Source organism: Phaenicophaeus curvirostris, chromosome 16 (genome assembly GCF_032191515.1).
Source record: "Phaenicophaeus curvirostris isolate KB17595 chromosome 16, BPBGC_Pcur_1.0, whole genome shotgun sequence".
NCBI classification, from domain to species: Eukaryota; Metazoa; Chordata; class Aves; order Cuculiformes; family Cuculidae; genus Phaenicophaeus; species Phaenicophaeus curvirostris.
This window is the reverse complement of record NC_091407.1, coordinates 2088985-2109067: the sequence shown is the minus strand read 5'-3', so window position 1 is coordinate 2109067 and position 20083 is coordinate 2088985. Positions and strand designations below refer to the sequence as shown.

At 39.6% G+C, this 20083-nt stretch overlaps 2 protein-coding genes across 4 annotated transcripts in view; both read right to left on the bottom strand.

Moving 5' to 3' along the window:
* VPS35L (VPS35 endosomal protein sorting factor like) overlaps positions 1 to 4852 on the bottom strand; it is a 45002-nt gene extending 40150 nt beyond the window's left edge. Inside the window, exons 1-5 of the mRNA XM_069869907.1 lie at positions 4760 to 4852; positions 2404 to 2503; positions 1314 to 1481; positions 863 to 985; positions 512 to 536 (exon numbers count right to left, since the gene is read on the bottom strand). Coding sequence (XP_069726008.1) covers positions 512 to 536; positions 863 to 985; positions 1314 to 1481; positions 2404 to 2503; positions 4760 to 4776 — 433 coding nt within the window. The 5' untranslated portion in view covers positions 4777 to 4852. The remainder of the gene's footprint in view (positions 1 to 511; positions 537 to 862; positions 986 to 1313; positions 1482 to 2403; positions 2504 to 4759) is intronic.
* An 813-nt stretch (positions 4853 to 5665) lies between these two features.
* Positions 5666 to 20075, bottom strand: CCP110 (centriolar coiled-coil protein 110). 3 transcript variants are annotated; one of them, XM_069869775.1, is made up of 15 exons: positions 20014 to 20075; positions 19520 to 19676; positions 17210 to 17338; positions 14246 to 15881; positions 13577 to 13698; positions 13249 to 13432; positions 12682 to 12821; positions 12220 to 12336; positions 11876 to 11977; positions 11487 to 11603; positions 10934 to 11013; positions 10284 to 10346; positions 9439 to 9498; positions 8789 to 8871; positions 5666 to 6616 (listed from the first exon to the last, which is right to left on the bottom strand). In XM_069869775.1, exons 2-15 carry the CDS (start codon positions 19664 to 19666, stop codon positions 6564 to 6566), a joined length of 3033 nt encoding a protein of 1010 aa, XP_069725876.1. In that variant the 5' UTR covers positions 19667 to 19676; positions 20014 to 20075; the 3' UTR covers positions 5666 to 6563. The 3 variants fall into 3 exon arrangements, with proteins under 3 accessions (XP_069725876.1, XP_069725875.1, XP_069725877.1); XM_069869774.1 differs by having other exon boundaries at positions 13577 to 13701; positions 20014 to 20074; XM_069869776.1 differs by lacking the exon at positions 8789 to 8871 and having other exon boundaries at positions 13577 to 13701; positions 20014 to 20074.
* Between the last annotated feature and the right edge of the window lie 8 nt (positions 20076 to 20083).

Here is a 20083-nt window from a genome sequence, read left to right as displayed (position 1 = left end):
AGCTAGGACTACTTAGCCCAGACTCGCTTTGCTACAAAACATAAAATATTTAACATTTGGTTCTTTTTTTGAACACTCAGCATACAGTTGAAATCATTTCACTTTCATGTAAACAGAATAACTAAACAAGTTCCCAAGGGACTTGTTTGCTTTCCTTTCCAGCAAGCCGAAGAGCTGATAAACATGATCCTAAAAACATCACTGTTCACTTCAACTGGAAGAAAGTTTTGAGCTATGCTGGAAGGCAGTAAATTCCATTTCCTTCCACAAAACAATCACAAATCCATTAGCCCACAGGAAGACAGGACAAGGTAGCTGCACGGTTTATTTTCAATAATTATTTTAAGTAAGAATCCAGCAGAAGTCTTATTCACAAAAAAATCCCCACGACCCCATAGATGCAACCCTACGTCAGAACAGGGGAGGACAGGAAAACATATTTCAACCATCCTTGATCACAAACCTGTCACTGCACCGTACCTTCACCAGATCTATTAAAGAAATTGCTTACCTTTTTCAGATCCCATGTACAGATTCTGTGAAGAGACAGAAAAAGCAGTTTTAGAAAATGTGTACTCACTAGCACAGAACAATTGTACTGCTAATTAAGTGTCTGATTGTTTAAAAGCAGACATGAGACCAGAAGTTATTTGCATTGTTACAAAAAGACAAAGTGATGAAGTGATGACTTCTAAGAATCAACAGACTTTTGGACTTGGCTCTAAAACAATCAAAATGGGTGTTGGTGGTACAACTTTCTACAACATTACACCCAGTATTTACTTATGAAGTAATTACAGAACAACAAATCCAAAACCCATTACAGGACTAGTACAAATAAAATTAGAGAAGCTGCACTCACAATGGAGAGCTTCTCTGTTGTTGTGTATCTAGCAAGGATTTCACCACGTTTGCTTGACCATGGTTCAAAGTCACTTCCTACTGCTGAGCTGTCATCGTTGTCCCGTTTCTTTCGTGTACTATCCTATGAGGAGAGTACGAGTGCAAACATTAAATACAAATCTGGAAAAAAAAGAGAAGGCTGATAAAGGTCAATTTAATGTTTCAGGTGCTTACTGATCCTTACAAAATTAACAATATTAAAAAACAAAAAATCCATATTTAAATAAATGCGTCAACATAAACTAAATAAAAATAGGTAAATAGAAAAGAATACATCATTCTACTAATACAGTACATTTCCTATTTGCATTAACCTCCTAACTGGTGAGACAAATACATTTTATCTGTAGTTTTGGTTTGGTTTTTTTTAATTCATTTTATTTAGTCAAAATAATTGCTTCCAGTGTTACCATGGTAGCAGTAGTAGTCACAGGATCTGCAGCTGCTGCAAATAATGACAAGGGATCGGTACCATCCAGTACACTGCTCAATGGATCCACCATAGAACTAGAGGAAGAGGAGGAGGTAGAAGAGGTACTTCCTTTCCGGTTCATTTTCTTGGTCTTGGATTCAGTAACCTATACGAAAAGTTCAAAACTATTAAACAAGAAAGCTTTCACTTCCCCTGTTTTCTTTAATAAATCAAAATACATGCTACGTAAATTGTGCTGTTGCAACAAAAGCAGAGACCAACCAAATGAATTCTCTAGAATGAGCCTCATCATTTAAATTGAAGCACCTCCTTTTCCCCTGAATCTGGAAGCACTCTTCAATGGCATTTCCACTACTTTTATTTTTACCTTCCAATTCCAGGTCTACAGAACTGTAAGAACATTCACTCTAAATTTATTTCTAGTACCTCTCCTCTATTTTATTGTTTTTCTCCCTTTTCTCCAACCCCTTCCTTGCTATTTGATTTTCTCTGCTAGTCTCATCTTTACTTTTCTTGTATGATACTCAAGCATGGAACATCAAATCCATTCTCAAGGCCTCCATCTTATTTCCCTACCAATCTTCTCACGTAGCAGCTGTTGCCCATTTATCATTCATTAGCTGGACTTTTTTGTACATTCAAATTTTTAAAAGCCTCTCATGCATTAAAGAAATTATAAATGTTTTAAACCATACAGCTGACTGGAAGTTAACCCAAACCAAATCTTACATCAAGCAATTATGCAGGTTATTTGTAATGCAACAACCTGATTTTAAATTATGCATTATTTGGCATTTAATGCAACCAACAAAACCCACAAGCTGAAATGTTATATTTGTCAGAAGACGCCTGCTTTTGATGTATAACAGCACCAGCAAATTTCTGTGAAGTAAAAACAGAATAAACCTCGATGTCTCTAAAATAAGAGGCCACTAACACAGAAAGCAACTTCACTAGCACCACCACCAACTTCACAACCTTTTAATATTAAGGGAACTGAAGTGTGAGGATGAACACGATCAGTTTTAATTCACATTCATTTTCCAAAAGAACAAACAGAAACTCACTGTGATGGGTTTTAGAGGATGGTAATCACCAAAATCCAAGGGTACAGATTCCAGTTTGCACGCTTCAGATTCTGAGGCATAGTTTCTTGATCTCGCATGCCTTAAAAAGCAAGAGTAAAAGGAAAGTATATATGCACGAAAGTATATATGCACATAATCAATCATGAATTTGCAGAGAAATGTATCCTGTATCAGATGCAGGCATATTCACAAACAGAAACATATGTTGAAAAATAAATCAATGTAAAGATCAAAATTTCCCTCTCTACTGAGATACATAAAACTAAAACTGAATACATTCAACTTCCAGCTATTCTACAGCTTAATTCTCAGCTGTGCTACTCTAAGGAGAAGCTTTGACATGTAATGAGATACAGCAGAGCAAGAGTCCAGTGAAACCTATGTCCTCATTTCTTTTGTTTCCTTGATGTTTGGCTCCTTTTCTTTATAAATCAATAGTTTCTTTAATTTACTATTATGCTATGATTCAATGTTTCTCCTTGCTCAGTTGTTTCATGGGTTAACTAGCACCTGCATGAAAAATCTCTCAAATGCTGTCTGGCTGCCTAATTAATAACACTCATATTACTCTGTTACAGCTCTGTCAGTATTTCCATGCCTCTCCTTTACAGGTATTTCCAAACTGTCCATAAAGAAGGATGTCACTGACAACTCGCACTTGGCACACCACTCCCAGGACAAAATCAATCGTACTCTAATTACAATGTAAGGCATGACCGGATAAGTATACGCATCTAATAACGCATGTGGGAATGAAGAAGAGCTGTTCACACTGCAAATTAAGTCTTTAAAAAGTACATTTACATGTGGCTATTCAAGTGGTAAGACAGCTGGTAACAGGGCTAATACAGGGGATGTTCAATCTTGCTCTGACATTACATTCTGCTTACTCTCCAGGGAAAGGAGACTAAGCACTCCTTCCTCAGCCACAGCAGTGCAGCCAGCTTCTAGGACTACAAAAGACTCAGGCCAAGCTGGGATTTCACCCCCAGTGCATACTGCATGATACACCCCTGCTTGCAGGTGCTGTTTTAACACTGGGTTTCAACCTTTTGTCACACACAAGCATCCCTGCACAGCTCTGATACAGTTATAAAGCCTCAACCGGTTTCATTAACAATAAGTTTTAAATCCACCACTTATTTTCACTTTTTATTAAGCATGAAAGTTTGCACACACCAGAACAACGTGAAAGACTAAGACAGATGATTTCAGCACAACAAATATAAACACGGGGAAAACTTGGAGCATCCTAATGCTCTACAGGGCTCTCACTGCCACACATGACGCGTCTTGGTTCCACGTTAGGTTTGGTTTCCAGTCTGCTCAGGACTGTAAAGCATCCCCAACGCGAAAACCTGCAAGTTGGATAGACTTGATGTATTAAAGGAACAACAGCCTCAGGAGCCCAACTCTTCCAGAGACAGAAACTCAGCTCGTCAATAAGCAAGCGTGGAGAAAAAATGAACTGTGAACATGTTTTCTTTTACTCTGTCAGAGTGAGTGCCTGTTTTACCCTTCCTCTCCCTGGCAAATACCGCCGCTAAAGATGTTCCAGGCCTGGTGTGACTTCTCCTGCTGCAGAGTCCTCCTCCAGCAACACTGCTGGAAGCTGACCCTGCCGTGCAGTCTGCAAACACCAGTTCTGCTTCTGAAGAGACGGTGGAAAGCAGCCAACAAATCACAGACCCATAGGATGGTTTGGGTTGGAAGAGACCTTAAAGCCCATCCAGGACCCCCCTGCCCCGGGCAGGGACACCCCCCACAGCCCAGGCCGCCCCAGGGCCCCCAGCCCGGCCTCGGGCACCCCCAGGGCCGGGGCAGCCGCGGCTAACCTGGGCCAGGGCCTCACCGCCCTCACGGCGAGGAAATTTCCCCTTATGGCCGGTCTAACTCTGCCCCTCTCCAGTTTACACCCATCGCCCCCAGTCCTATCACCACGAGCCTTTGTGAACAGCCCCTCCCCAGCTTTCCTCCAGCTCCTTCAGGCCTTGGAAGGTCTCTATAAGGTCTCCCCGGAGCTTTCTCATCTCCAGGCTGAACACCCCCAACTCTCAGCCTGCCGAGGCAGCTCAGCTGTGCCAGGAGACTCGGAGTCAGGGTGCGGGATCTCCGCCCTCGCCGGCTCTTCCCCAGCGCCCCGCAGGGCCCCTCCCGCCGGGCCGCACAGACCCCGCCGCCGCGCCTCCCCGCGCGGCTGAAACCGCGATACAAACCGCCGCTCCCAGCTCCCCCCCGGCCCGGTCCCGCGGCTCTGGCTCGGCGGGTAGCCGGGACCCGCGGCGCCTCCCAGCCCGCTGCCAGCCCCCAGCGGCCCGCAGGAGCGCCGCCTCACCAGAAGAGGGCGGCCATCTTGACGGCGCGTCACGTGAGCCCGCGGGCGGTGGCGCCTTCCGCCATTTCCCGCCCCGCCCCAGGGGGCGTGGCCACCGCGAGAACACAAACATGGCGGGGGCCGGGGCCCAGGGGGCTGAGAGGACTGAGGGGGCTGAAGGGGCCGGGGGGCTGAGGGGACCGAGGGGCTGAGGGGACCGAGGGGCAAGCCTGGTCTCAGTTTTACATCAACCCTGAAAAAAAGAAAATAAAGGCAACCCTCTTTAAAGATTGAAAGTTTATTGTGCAGCGTGTTTTAAGTAAAAAGCAAGAGCAGTGAAAAACGAAATAAAGTATAAAAATAAATACACTTTAATAATGATATTACAACTCCACACAAAACCAAAATTAACAAAGTGTAAATACAAAACAAATACAAACCCACATTGTGGCACTTGTCAAGAGAAAGGCATCATGAAAGTAAAAAAGAAACCTGGTGCTGCTCTATTTCATTACACACCCTGGGAACATGCTCAAAGCGAGAAGGGTAGATGTGAAACAACGAAGGCAAGCATTCATCTTCACCGACACTTAAACTAAGCCTATTTTATGTCATATTTCCTATGCTAATAATAAACACAGCACATAAACCATCCTTTACAAACATCGATCTCCAGCACCGATACCACAACCTCAGATTTTGTCACCTGTGACACCGGCTTCTCGTCACCGTCAGTTTTTGCAGCGACTTTCCTCAGAGTTTAGGAAGCAGCTTTTCTGCTATATGCAATCTGGGTAACTTACTCTGTGGTACAAAACATGTTTGAACGCCAGCCAACTGCTCATTCCTGCTCCTGAAGACACTCTCCTCGTCCCACCATTAATCTTCCTCTTTCATGCCAATTATTTAACACAAATACATTTTCAGACAGCCTTTTTTCTCTTGCATCTGCGTCAACATGTTAGAAAGCCTCCGAAGGCAGAGCGCTGCATTGTATCGATACAGGGAAAAGGATAAAACGCAACCCATTTCACATTCAGGTAGTCAGGTGTCTACTAACCGCTGTTACAGAGCGGAACAGTAACCACTGCAAAGGCTTACACAACTGAGCTCTTCTCTCCTGGACTGTGAACGTTAACATCACGTCTCAAGTCACAATTCTGCTCCTCTCCAGCTGAAGATTAACATCCATCAGCAGGAAGACCAAGGCAAAATATCAGCACAATCTTTTAATGTTAGGTTTTCATAAATATAAGTGTTTGCTGGCCTTACGTATGGATTCTTCTTTGCCCCCAAAACCATGATTTTGATTCAAGGGGCTGTTAGATCATGGTAGAAGAGAAACTGCTCAGAAAAATTATTAGTATCATTAATGAAATATATGAATGTTTGAATGGAGTTCTTGTTTTCTTATTTAACTGCTTTAATTTTATGGCTCGAAACTAAAAATATATACACAACTTATTTATGGTGGCAACCATACGCAGAAATTGCAATTTGAAGTAATGCAAAATGCATGTCAGACATGAGAAATGCACAGCATGAAAAAGTCACAAATGAACTCGATGTTGCAACTATAGTGGTCTTTAAATAAACAAGATTCTGCATTTTATGTGTACACACTAGTATGAATATTAACATGCATTTTTCCACAAGCATTGGAGCTCCACAGCCGTTTATTACTTCAATAGGCTTGTATTAATGTGTCATTGTATGTTTAGCATTTCTAAATGCACACATACAGATAGAAGATGCAATATTTGCATCAGTGCTAAGAATACCATCATTAACAAATAGACATTCTAACCCAGTGAGTGCTGTCGCCTTAAATTGTCACAACATTTGGCTTCTTTCTTTGGGTTCTTCCTGCAGATGCTCCTAAAAATGAAGTAGAAACATTACCATTTTATAATTAGCAGTATAATAAAAACAGCTAAAAGTTTAAGACTATTTTGTTTCTTAAAGTGGTATTATATAGTCAATGGCTACTTTAAAAACGACAACTTGCATAATGTTAAACCCAAAATGCCTTACAATAATGACCCGTGCGTTGGGAAGTAACATCTACTGGTATTTCCCTCTTTAATAACTGTAACGTCTTCTTTTCTGCTACTCTAAAGCATCTACAATTCACAAGGTTTTAGAAGTCTGTTTATAATATCACCAAGACAAAGATGAAATGACTGATAGGCTTAATACCATTTACTACTTTTAAGAAAGATACAATACAAATCAAAGATTTCAGATAACTCTTTCCTTTTTCCCAGTTGCCATACTAAATAAACAAAGAGGCAGTTGTAGGTTTCCATGTATCGATATACACAATCAGAATTAAAAATACAGTGTGAATAAGGTCATCAGGCCTTACACATGGAAAGCTGCTCAAGTATAAAAAATAAATAAATAAGTAAATCTGTCCACGTGAACAAAGATACACATATATATACATATATACATTTTTAGAAAGACATATTATACTATGCATAGCACAAGTATCTTCCAGTAATAATAGTTTAGCAGGCTGCTATGAAGTAGCAAGAAGCATTCGTTAGGTTCAGGCAGTTATCGAAAGTGTCCAGCAATGTGAGCAAACACTGATACAAAGCAGTGAAAATCATGATGCAGAGCAGTGGAAATGGAAGACAGCCGTGAAAGAGAAATAATTACAGGCAATTAAATGAACGTGACAAAGTAAGTGCTAGTCCTTTTTAGGATCTTCAGTCATTCTTTGTCAGAGTTGTAGTGGTTACTTACAGGTGTGAAAGGGCTACATTCAGTGCAAAGCAGCTCTGGAAATGCCCACAGAGGCCTTATCACAGCAGGAACAAGCCTTCCTTGGTTGTAATCTCATCGTTATACTTTTTTATTTTGCCCTCCATTTTTTTTTTTAATTCCTTCTTCAAACTAAAACGCTATACATCTTTTCCAGCCTTTTCCAACCTTAATGATTCTATGATTCTAGATGTGTTTGCATAGTTTCTTACTATAAGTCCTTCTATGGCCACTTCTCTTGTCTTCACAAAGTACTTTGAAGAGACCAAACACTCTGGGAACATCATATTTTAACAGTGTACACCCTGCACTAAAACTCGCAGATACTCCTTTCCAGAACTGCTCCAGGGCACTAATAAATGGAGAATTTCCCTTACAGTAAAGGTTTGATACTTAAGACACAGATAATTCAGATCACTGTGGAAAACAGTTGATACCCTATTACATTATGAACTGCCTTATTGGGCCCCAAAATTCCCAGGTTTTGTATTTGACTTGTGGAGCTCTCCTCTGAGAATGAAGTGTAACTAAGAACTTAAACAGTTCTAAACTTATTGCCTTTGGATTGCACTTCCCCTTTTGATAAATTAAGGTTTGTCACTTGAGAAATTTAAAATCCGATTAAAAATTTGAAATTGTATAAGATGTTTCATAGTGTTTTATTCCCTCCATGGCCAAACAGGCTGAAAACAGAGACGTCTGGCACTATTATCAAGCCCTTTTAACACAAGGTAAGCAGCCAATAATCTCTGTGTGGAGGCACGGGAATACTTCACTTTTAAAACTGGGTCATTAAGACTCAAATATTCTGTAAGATATTACAGTAACGTATATCATTTTAGGTCTGTATGATGGCTGAACACTGACTGAACGGTAAGCCTGAAACTGTCCTTCCTGTCCTTTCAATTGGCTTTGTACTGAAGACAAGTTACACCTGTGTACAGAACTAAGAATCAAATCACGTTAAGGTTCTAATCCAAGTCCAGTCTGGTTACTATTAGCTTCCCAAATAGTTACAGGAATGTATCTGGCCAACGTTTTTATGATTGGGCATCTGGTGAGTGAAAGCAAATGAGCTGTGCAGTACATTCTATATACTATGTTGACAGAATTTGAGAGTGGATGGTTAAGTTACCAACACATTTGTTTAAAGAGATATGCTAGATTAATACATAGCAAAGCAGGTGCACAAGAAAAGGAAAACAATATATCCCCCATTTACTTTTTCTAGATACTAGTAACTTATTTACAAGTTCCAAGCACCAATTTTCTACACACCTGAAACAGCCTTGTTAGACACTCTGCTCTCTGGGGCCTTCTTTTTATTTTGCTCAACCCCCTTCAGTGAGGTCTTAGGGGTTCTAATTAAATATAAAAGAGTTAATAAGTCACTTGCATCAAAGTTGAAAGGCTGTATCCAGAAATATAGACACTAGCAAACTGTGTTTGACAAGAGAACATTTTTTACAATGTCCCACAGAGCCTCCTGAGTATGTGCACAATTCTTACTGACATTATTATGGCTTAAGTAGATTAGTTTAATAGGAGAACATCTCCCCATGAACAAATTTTTATAACTTTAGTCAAGAAACTGATTCAGTTCAGATACTGTGGTATTACAGTCTACATTTAAAAAATCTATTTATTTCATTAAGTGGAAGCAAAGCTTCATGAAATGAATGTTACAAATAGAAATGTTGGAACACAGCGTAAATGGAGACAATACACAAGAGGATGAGAACACTGATTACTTTCTCACTGTATAATGTAAAACAAAGCTTCACCACTCTCAAAATACTTCAAGAAATAATTATTTTTACTTTGAACAAGAGCTGCATCAGTATGTGTAAATACTATTGAGAAATCACTGTGCTCCTGCACTTTGCATTCACTTTAATCTTTAGGCTATAAATAAGCTGTGTCCTTACCCTTGTCTGCAAAGCAGTCTATGAACTGGGGCGTTCTGTCCTTGATTTGGTTGAAGCACGCTGTTAAAACACAAACTTTTATTATCTCATAAGGAATACTGAATTCCACATCATGTTTCACATAACAAATTTCAGAAAGGCTAACAGGATCTGTAATGCAGAAGACGTGAGGGCAAAAACAGCGGGAAATAAATTCCAGAAGATTACTACTTCTGCTGTTTAAAACAAAAAAACAAAAAAGCTCACAGATAAAACTCCCTCAGCAGTGCAGGTGAGGTCATTGGTGAGAAAATACTGGAAAATAGGACCAAATCCCTTACCCTAATCACTGATAGAGCAGACAGGCCTTGCAAGAGAAGGGCTGTTGCCTTCCTGAACAGCAAGTACCAAACACTGTAATTCATGAGATCTAAACAATCACACAATCTAGAAGCAAGAAGTCTTCCTTACAGCAGAAGGCCACTTCTTTTCTGACAGCTTTCTAAAGATACGCATGTCAATAATTACAGTGCAAACTAAAGGGTGTTAAGAAAGTTGCAGTGTCAAACTGAAGCTTAAGAGATACTAATAGTGCGTCTTGGAGAAAAACCTTCAACCTGAGCAAAGAGATTTAAAGCTGTAAATAAATAATTTCTGAAGCTAAAATTTCAGAATTTACTCAGAAGGAAATTAATCTCTTCTAACTTCAAATGAGTTAATAAACCCTTTTCTCAGACCATGACAAATCATTACTGTCTATGGCAAGAAGGGAGCCGACAGATGGCAAACTAGCAGCACAGACCAAAGAATTTATCGCTATAAGACAGTTCTTTAACAGCATGTTAATACAAGTAATCCTTACTCACCGGCTTTCAGGAGTTTTTTGTTTTATAATTATTTTTTTATTCAGCATTCGCGTTTCTGAAGCCCTAGAGAAACAAAAGGATTGAAACATATAAAATATAAAAGCATCATCTAGGTCTTAAATAGTTAGGGTGAAACAAAACCTACAACAGGATCTACACTTCAAACTGACAGAGCAGTTGTACAGATTACCACCTCTTACTCACGAGCCAGTGTAACACAACTGCTCAGTCCACTATGTTGTGGAGTAATGCCTGCTAACACTCCCCAAAAACCTTCGGCAGAGATGTTCTACCAAGCACTTCAGAAAGACTGGTAACATAACCTGGAGCACTTTTTACAATTTACAAAATCAACTACAAACTAAGTGCACAAGGATCATTTTGCTCCCCACTGAAATACAGTACAAATGTATAATTTAGAACAAACATTTTTCTCTCATACAAACAAGAAGTCTGTTTAAAGTAAGAGTGAACTACCCTTAGTAAATCACCACACCCCTGAAAACTTTTTTTTATTCATTCATTCTAGGGTAGATATTAGTTCACAAAGATGCTGTTACTGCACAAATTTCTTTTCCCTAGTTCCAATGCCTCCCAGCCATCCTCTTGCACTCCACCCCCCATCACCACAAAGGGAGAACTGCACCTACTTCATGCACTTTTTTCTGTCCAGAGATTTCTGTGTAGCTGTTGAAAGTGTTACTCTCTCTCTTGGGCTCTTTACTTTATCCTAAAAAAGCAAAAGAATTGACAATAACACTAGGTACTGCTCTTATTGAGCATAACCCCAGCCAACCTGCCCCTACTTAATAAAAAACAAAGCCCAAACAAAAGCAATGGTGGTTTCAGTACTAAGTTCACATTCAAGCTAAATTCAAGGTGGTTTATTTTTCCTTTTTTTTAAAAACTAAAGTATTTTCCTTATATTATCAGATTAAATATATTTGTGTGCCATAATGAATTATTAGTTTTCATATGAACTGGTTTTGATTACTTTCACTATGTTTTTCATTCTATTTTTTTATACACCTACACGTTAGAAGTTTCAATATATTTTTTTGAAGCAAGTGACCTACAGAAGTATAATTAAACAATAATTTACATTTTAAAAAATTTTATGGGCAGGGGAATAACCCCTTAAAAGCAAAGTGAGACAGTACTTGAAGTCTTAGAACAGTTTACATTCTCTTGATTATAACGCACCATTTGCCTGAGCATCTTCTCTTTACGAACTTCACGATCGTGACGCAGAATATTCATTCTTTCCGATGCTTCCATCATAAAAAATATGTCATGGATGTCATACAGAGCAGCTCGCAGCTGGAAAGAATAATTACATTTTAAGAAAGTATTCAGTCAAGTTAAAATTCCCATGGTTTTGATCTTCAAGCTCTTCCCAAGCTAAACAACACACTTGAAAAGGTAATCTTGAAATCCCTCTTAATGTGTCACCACAAAAAAGGAATCTTCTCTTCACAGGCATAGCTTAAACTTCTTACTTTAAATAAAGTCACTATGAAGGTTTTAGGTACTTATATTACAAGAGCAGAATAGCTAAGAAAGAAAAAAAAAAAATGTTTAAATTGTGTCACCTGAGCCATTACTCTTTCATGAAGGGATGCATCTTGTGCTGAAACACTTCCTCTTTTTAATGGGGCTTCAGACTGAAAATTTTTTATGAACTCCATAGTATCCTGGGGAAGACAGGAAAATAAGGTCAAGCACCAAGCATAATCCCTCACAACAAAGGAACCATTACAAGCTGTAGGATGTAGTCTTTGTTTGACACTAAGCAATGCAACACTCAAACGGGTTCACATGACAGACATCCCCACATTTTCCTGAAAGCAGAAAACACATGACTTCACCTGTTAAACAAAGGTATGAGCAAAACCAAACAGGAGGAGAAGCTGCATAACAAAAATGCTGATCTTACTTTTACAGTTTGCTTGAGATGTTTCAGTTTTTCTGTCTGCAGCAGTCTACGAGTGAGAAACCCCTTTGCCACAGCAGTTATCTTATCGAACTTCATTTGTATCTCTGGACTGAAAACCTTAAAAGAAAAGAAGCACCTTCTAAACATTCAATAAAAAAGCAAGAATTACGAATTATTGCTTAAATAGCACCAATCACGTGAAATAAGTTTTCAAGTAAGAAACAAGCTAAGCCAGAAGTACCCACCATAACATTAACTCAGCAGAAGCAATATATTGTTATGCAATTATTTTGCATATCTGAGTGAGAAAAATATCCTATAGGTCCTTGTGCAATCAAAGTAAATATAGGAAGGCATACTAAACCTTTTTGTGAGATTTATTACTGCACAGCTATTACAGTTACCAGTGTCCTACAGAAAGCAGAAGGCCTTTTAAATTATAAATAAACCATTTTTCCTTACCTGAGTCCACCTAGTTTTGATCCTGGTACTTGGCCTAGATACTGAGGTTTTTATAAGTCCACTACCTGATGGTCCCCAGAGAAAGAACGAAGTTTCACTTGTTGAAGCAAAGGTGTTAGGTGTCGTAGTATGTGCAAAACCTGCATGCAAAGCAGGATGTACAGTTCAACAAACAGACTTTGTTAATAGTGATGATTATATATAGCATACATAAGCACAGCTGCACTCAGGAAGCCTTCTTAGGCTTTGATTAAAGTAGTCTACTTTTAGCTCGTTTTCCTCAAATACGCCCTACAAAATTTATATACAAACACAATACACGGAACAGTAAAAGGATGGCTGAAACTGTGCTAAGTGCCAACTAGACAAAGGCTCAACAAAGAACTTGTTTGCATATGCTGTCAGCCACTGAAGGCAGCAGCTGTCTGCGTATCCTGACCAACGAGTGCCCTAGGACAGGGACAATGCATTTATCAGTACAGAGGGGCAGCTGGTCCAGTCCAGACCAGCACTGCAGAGAAAAATATATCACAACATTTAGTCTATATTCTACCCTCTTGGTTTTACCAATGCTGGTAGCATTTGCATTATGGACCGTCTCCAGCTGAGACTGCACACTTTCCAGCAAGCCACTTTCGCTTTTTTTCCTCCACTCCAACTCCATTCTACTGTTAATATTCACTTTGGAAATTTCTATTTCCGTTGTAGCAAGCTTCTTTCCTTTCAACTTTCTCTCCTGCTCTTCCAGTTCCTACAAAAGAGAGAATCAACTGTAAGACCCTTTTGCTAATTCTGCAAAGCAGTAGAACATATATTTCAAAACCAATCACTTCCTGACAAACTGCATTATAACACACATGACCATTGCTGAGACTATTTCCTCTTTTTACCTCACCTTCTGCAATTTCTCTTGTTCTCTCTCTTGTTCAGCTATCAGAATCGAGAGTTGTTGTGCATGCTGTTCTTCAAGTCTCTTCCTCATTTCTTCAAAGGCCAACATTTTAGTTTTTAAAATATCTTCTGAGAAGATACATTACACAGAATCAAGTATTAAATAATTTCTGTATGATCTTACCCACATACATACATGCTATTAACATGCATCATCAGTAAAAAAGTACAGTATATTTTTCATGTCAGGTCATTATGTATTGCAAATAACCTCATCAGTTACTACAGTCCTTCAAAACATTTGCATGTTCATATTTGTGAAGGGAATAGCAGTAACACCAACCAAGCCTGTATTCAAAAAAAAATAAAAATCTATCTCTAAGAATCGTTTGGCTACACTTGCTCAAGTGATTTAAAGTTATTTAAGTCACTTCAGCTTTTGACAGACACATACAGATATAACAGACTGGAATCTGAAAAAAATTACCTATATAGTGACTTGCTACCCATTGAAAAGTATTTTATTGTAATTTACACAGAGTATCTTTTCTTTTAGTAGTGTTACTTAGACTTCACGGAATAAGACAAAATTTCCTTAGTAAAACATCATTCCAATTTTTACATTCAAAAGGGAAATATTTGTGCTGTCCCATAACTATGGGAAATCTTTTACCTTTTGCCACACCATCAGGGGCTGTATTCTTGGTAATGTAAACTGATCCCACGTGGTATTTCTGTTCCTGCAACCACTGCTTCTCTTGTTCTTCCATTCCAACTGTTGGAACACAGGGGCTGTTTCCTTCTTGACAGTTGTCAGCGTCCAAATCAAGTCTACGTTTTACCTTTTCAAAAGTATTTTCCAGATGCTGCTCATTTGGTGGGGAAACAGTGGGAGTGTCTGTCTGCTGCTGCATATTCCTGCTCTGCATTAGCAGTGGGGATGGGTTTTCTACATCGTAAGACTTATTGAGTTCTACAGAATTACATTTCGTATGTTCTAGCACACTGGATGGTTTTGTTTCATTCACGGCTAGGAACTTCTGTGTTAGTGTAGACTGACTGATGGCAAATGGCTCGTTCAATTTTGAAGCGACAGTATTAGCACTAGTCTCTAGTTTACATGGCCTTCTGCTGTCCATCACTACCTGTCCTTCCACTGTAGCCAACAAGGTTCCTTTGCTTTCCAAATGTCCAAAGGAATGGCGATTAGGTTTGCCAAAACCATCACAAGGACCTGAAGAATTCCTGTTGACACCAGGAATTCTGCTAGGACAAACCATAGTGAAGTCCACCATGAACTTTGGCACAGATTCAGAGACATTATTTTTATCAGCAATATCCTGCATGATTAAATCCATTGCTCTACCCTTGCCTTTCGGACTTAACTCGTAAGCATTCACAGGGTTATTTATAACAATGTGTCCCATTGATAAAGGCCTTGGGCGTCTCCGGTGCATTTTAGGGCTCATGCTCGGCTCTGGGCTTGGCAATTTGGCATATGAGCCTGTGAGGCTCCTGACAATGCTGCTGTCACGATCAAACACAGAAGTCTTTTTCAACTCTTCATCCGAATCTGAATCCATCAGTGGGGGTGTTCCAACTCTCATAGGTATGTCCACTTTAGAAAAACTGGATAAAGTTGACATACTTGTGTTATTTGTATGAGTAGAGGCACCTTGGAGAAGGGTATTTGATTTATTAAGACTGGGTTTATCAGATGTCAGTGCAGTACAATTTCTACCTGTCAGCTTCACTCTTTCTTTCACAGAGTCAGTTGTTTTAGCGCCATCATTTTCTTTATCAGAATGACTTTCACTCATACTTCTCTTTGAATTACTTTTTGAGCTACGCTTAGTTTGCTCTTTCTCTATATACTCCCTAGATTTCTTCATCAGGTTCTGAAGACTCATTACATATGGATCTTGGACTTCCTCATCCGACAGTTGAACTCCTAGTCCCTCCTGCTTTTGTAAAGCATGTGACACGAGCTTATTATGCACATTGTCAGGAGACGCAGCTCTTGGACAAATTACCTCTTTTGGGAAGTGACTCTCACTTTGCTTTGAAAAAACATTTTCTTCTGCTGCTTTGGCTACTTCTGTCACGTTTGATGTCGTTTGCCCAGTCGTATCTGCTGGCACAAGTTCTGGTGTCTTTTCAAGCTCTATGGGACCATTCCTTTCCAGAGAACATGCCAAACTGACATCTGATAGAGCTTTGAAGTCAGTCAAAGCTCTTGAATCTGAATTGGGGCAAGTATTCTCAGCCTCTTGTGCATTCACATCCCTCAGGCTAGGTCCTTTCTTGATCTGCAAATAAATTTTAAAAAAACATATATTTTCAATGAGATCTCCTCAGAATTCTCAGATGGCTACAGGCATTTAAAAAAATATATATATAAAAATTATCAGTTTGAGTGTTACCAATTTCCTGCAAATTACTTACAATACAGAGTTCTTTATAATGAGAAAGGTTATTGGAATTAATATAATTTGGAATTAATATAATTTTGAATAATGGCCCTTTGCTGATACCAAGTATTGAATGCAAAGATGCTCTTCTCTTCATAAAGTAATTTGAATATATTCAAACATGGCTTCAAATTGTCTTGCAAGAAACACGAAACCATGTTTACATTAAATAAGAAAGAGTTGAAAAATTTCAGCATGAAATATAGGCTAACCTAGAGACGACTAAGAACAAATCAACAAAACTACTATGGAAACATAAAATAATTTGTTCATTTGTGTACTAAACCAGAAAGAAATTGGAAAACCAAGTTAATTTAAGCAAGAATTAAATGCTATTTCTAGTCAGCATTTGTTTAAAAGGATTTTCACACTAAAATTATCCTCTAGGTTATCCCACGTGTGGCAACTCAGTTTTCAAGGCGATACCTTTGGGAACACAAAAGAAAGTTTATTTTTGCATTGAACCTATGCTCCTGGTCTGCTCTTCAAATTCCAAGCCAGACAACTGTTGCCATGACCACTCCCATAAACAATGTGAAGCAGTAGGTTTTGTTTGCCACCTTAGTAACTCTACAAATTCAGTGTTAACCGTACTTATTTAACCAACAGGTTAAAGACTGTGTTACAACTGTTTCAAAGACAAATAATAGCACTTGGTTAGACGTATTTAACATTCTTTTCAATTCAAACCTCTGCTAAATTCATCATTGAAGCAGCAAAAAAACAAAACAAAGTAGTTGCAGTAAAATTATAAAGCGCACAACAGAATTACAAATTGGAGCAAAGGTAATTTTAATTCTGTAATTGTATAGTTGAATGCTTGTTGCTCTGACACCAGGGGTTTTGTTCATCTGTTTTTACAATCTAGTGTCAGTTACAAAAGCACCAGCCAGTCACCTGGTGTGGTCTGTCTTTTGCCGATACCAAAACAAGATGTGAAAAGCCAGTCTCATGCATTACAATGAACGCAGATATCACTAAATAATCAATTATCAGGTCACATAGCATGAAATACTAGCAAACACTGGTTCTGGAGAGGTAACTGCTATTAATTTCATATATATATATATATACACTGGTGAATACTGGAACCCCAGCACTTCCTCAAAAAGTCTATAAGCAAAGGTTTTCTGTAAAGCTGTAAGGCAGCTTGGGACTAGCACTACCTGAACGTTCTCTAGAATCTCCTGAACACGATTCAATAAAGCTTTTTTCTGGGAGTTCCGTCTCCAGGTCTCACGATCCAATGCTTTCTGTTTATATTGCTGTATTTCCTTTTTCTTTTCAAGGCTAAGCTGCAAAACAGAGTGCAAAAAGCATGGTTTGTATCACTAAATACAAATTTCAATGCAGAATTATAGAAATAAATTAGAACAATGGAACAAAACAGCAGAAGAACAACAATCACCTAGATTGAGGCTTTGCACACATTTTAAACACCAGCTTCCTTTTAACCAATAATACATTGTTTTCAATGGAAGATGTGTAAAAGCCTTCTTGGTACACATGTAAATGAACATGAATGTGAAAGGTAATTTATAAAAAAATTTGCATGAACATTACATGTTACAGTACAAACTTCAAATGACACAGGACTCAGGCTGCAGGACAGGTCTTACTCAGTCCTCTACGGAGATGGGAGGCTCGGGCACCCTGTGGAGCCATCTGTGACCTATTTTCCTACCTGTACTCAGACTACTAAGCTTTTATGAACCCCTTGCTCACATTTGGTCTCTTGAACCAGAAGTGAATTTCTAAAGAAGACAGAAATGTATGTAAGCAGTCTTCTGGATCCTTTCAAAAATAAGTCTGAAAATCTTCCAAGTTTCTGCTTTAGAATACGCAGTTTGGATAAAAGTCAAAACTAGATCTACAAAACTACATCTACAAGAAATAGTTTCATAAACTTCTAGAACATTACGTAGTCTGAAGTCAAATAATGCAATTCTTCTACAAAACTTTAAAATATCCACCCATTTGTAAATAAAAAATATTACAACACATCATTTTGTCTCCAATGTGTATCTGTATGACAATTTTTGGAGATGGTTGTTAAGAGTCTCTCCATTCACAGTTCCCATCACCAAAACAAGGAAGTCACCTGCATAATTACACAAACTACTAACAGTCTGCTGCTTGGCTCCGTTTCCATGAAGCACAGAATGACTTAAAGTAACTGATAAGCCTACGAAATACATCAGTGGAAGCTGCAAACATATAAGAAAAATAAATTTACTTCAAAGCTTTTAAACTATCTCAGCTTTCTCTATTTGGACTTTTCTGTTTTCAACACTTAAACTCACACATTCTATATTTGAAATGTCAATATGATTTCACATAAAGTTAACCCCAGCAATAACATTCACCTATTTAATACTACAAATAATATTACTCCCCTTGGGATAATAACAAACCTCAAGAAATGAAAGTAATTGTAGTCAATGTGACAAAAGTACATTTTACCCCTTTACGTTGTTAAATGAAGGCTAGGAACGCTTAAAGCAAACTAAGCAGCAGGCTAGATGAACCCTCAAACATTATATGCGGAAAAGTATACGCCTTGGGAAGGCCTTATTGCAGCCTTTCAGTATTTAAAAGGGGCCTACGAGAAAGACGGGGACTGGATTTTTAGCAGGGCCTACTGTGACAGGACAAGGACAAGCCCCTCACCACAAGAAGGATGTTGAGGCTCTGGAACGAGTCCATAGAAGAGCAACGAAGCTGGTGAAGGGGCTGGAGAACAGGCCTTATGAGGAGCGGCTGAGAGAGCTGGGGGTGTTTATCCTGGAGAAGAGGAGGCTGAGGGGAGACCTCATTGCTCTCTACAACTACCTGAAAGGAGGTTGTAGAGAGGAGGGAGTTGGGCTCTTCTCCCAAGCAACGGGGGACAGGACAAGGGGCAATGGCCTCAAGCTCCGCCAGGGGAGGGTCAGGCTGGACATTAGGAAAAAAATCTTCACAGAAAGGGTCATTGGGCAGTGGCAGAGGCTGCCCAGGGAGGGGGTTGAGTCCCCTTCCCTGGAGGGGTTTAAGGGACGGGTGGACGAGGTGCTGAGGGACATGGGTTAGTGTTTGATGGGAATGGTTGGACTCAATGATCCAGTGGGTCTCTTCCAACCTGGTGATTCTATGATTCCATGAAGGGGTGATGTTTTTAAACTAAAAGAGGGGAGGTTCAGAGTAGATAAAGAGAAGAAATTTTTTGTAGCGAGGGTGGTAAGGAACTGCAGCAGGTTGCCCAGAGATGTGATAGAAACCCCATCTCTGCAAACACTGAAGGTCAGGTTGGATGGGGCTCTGAGCAACCTGCTCGAGTCGAAGACACCTGCGCGCTGCAGGGGGTGAGGCTGGATGGGCTCTAGGGATCCCTGCCAGCCCAAACCGCCCCACGGTTCTACGATTCAATGACATCAAAACTAGTGCCAATAGCACAGTAAGCACAGCAGGGAAGAAAATGAAATTCTAAAAATCCTTACCAGAGGGGAAAGCACAGGAACGCCATGGAACTGAATGAGGGAGGTATTTCTGTGCTGAACCGTGAAGGACGTTCCTCTTTTTATTGCCTCCTCTTGGATTCTGGAAAAATGCTTCTTACAGAACGTGTCATAGTCCTCCATCTTCATGGTAACTAAGCTGCAAAGAACAACATCACCCCTCTGGGTACTTGCAAGACCACGAGGGGAAAAACAAAATAACAATTAATTCTGTATCCCCTTATTCTGGGAAATTATACACCGGAAAGCTCGATTTTTCTTTTTCCCAACATTAACAAAAGCTGCAGTGGTTTCTTTTCCCACATAATAATTGAACCTGCATATACAAGCAAAGAAAGACGATCCCGGGCGCACTGAGAAGCGAGCGAGCGCTGTGATGAACGGCAGCTCACAGGCCACGCGCAATCCCAACAGGTTTCATCAGAGGAAACCTAAAATCGCAGCCAAATTTAAGAAAGCCTCGAAGCACACCCAACCTTTGTATTTTAGCGGCTGAGAGGATCCTGCGCCTCACTGCCCGGAGCCTCCTCCTCGGCGCATCCCTAG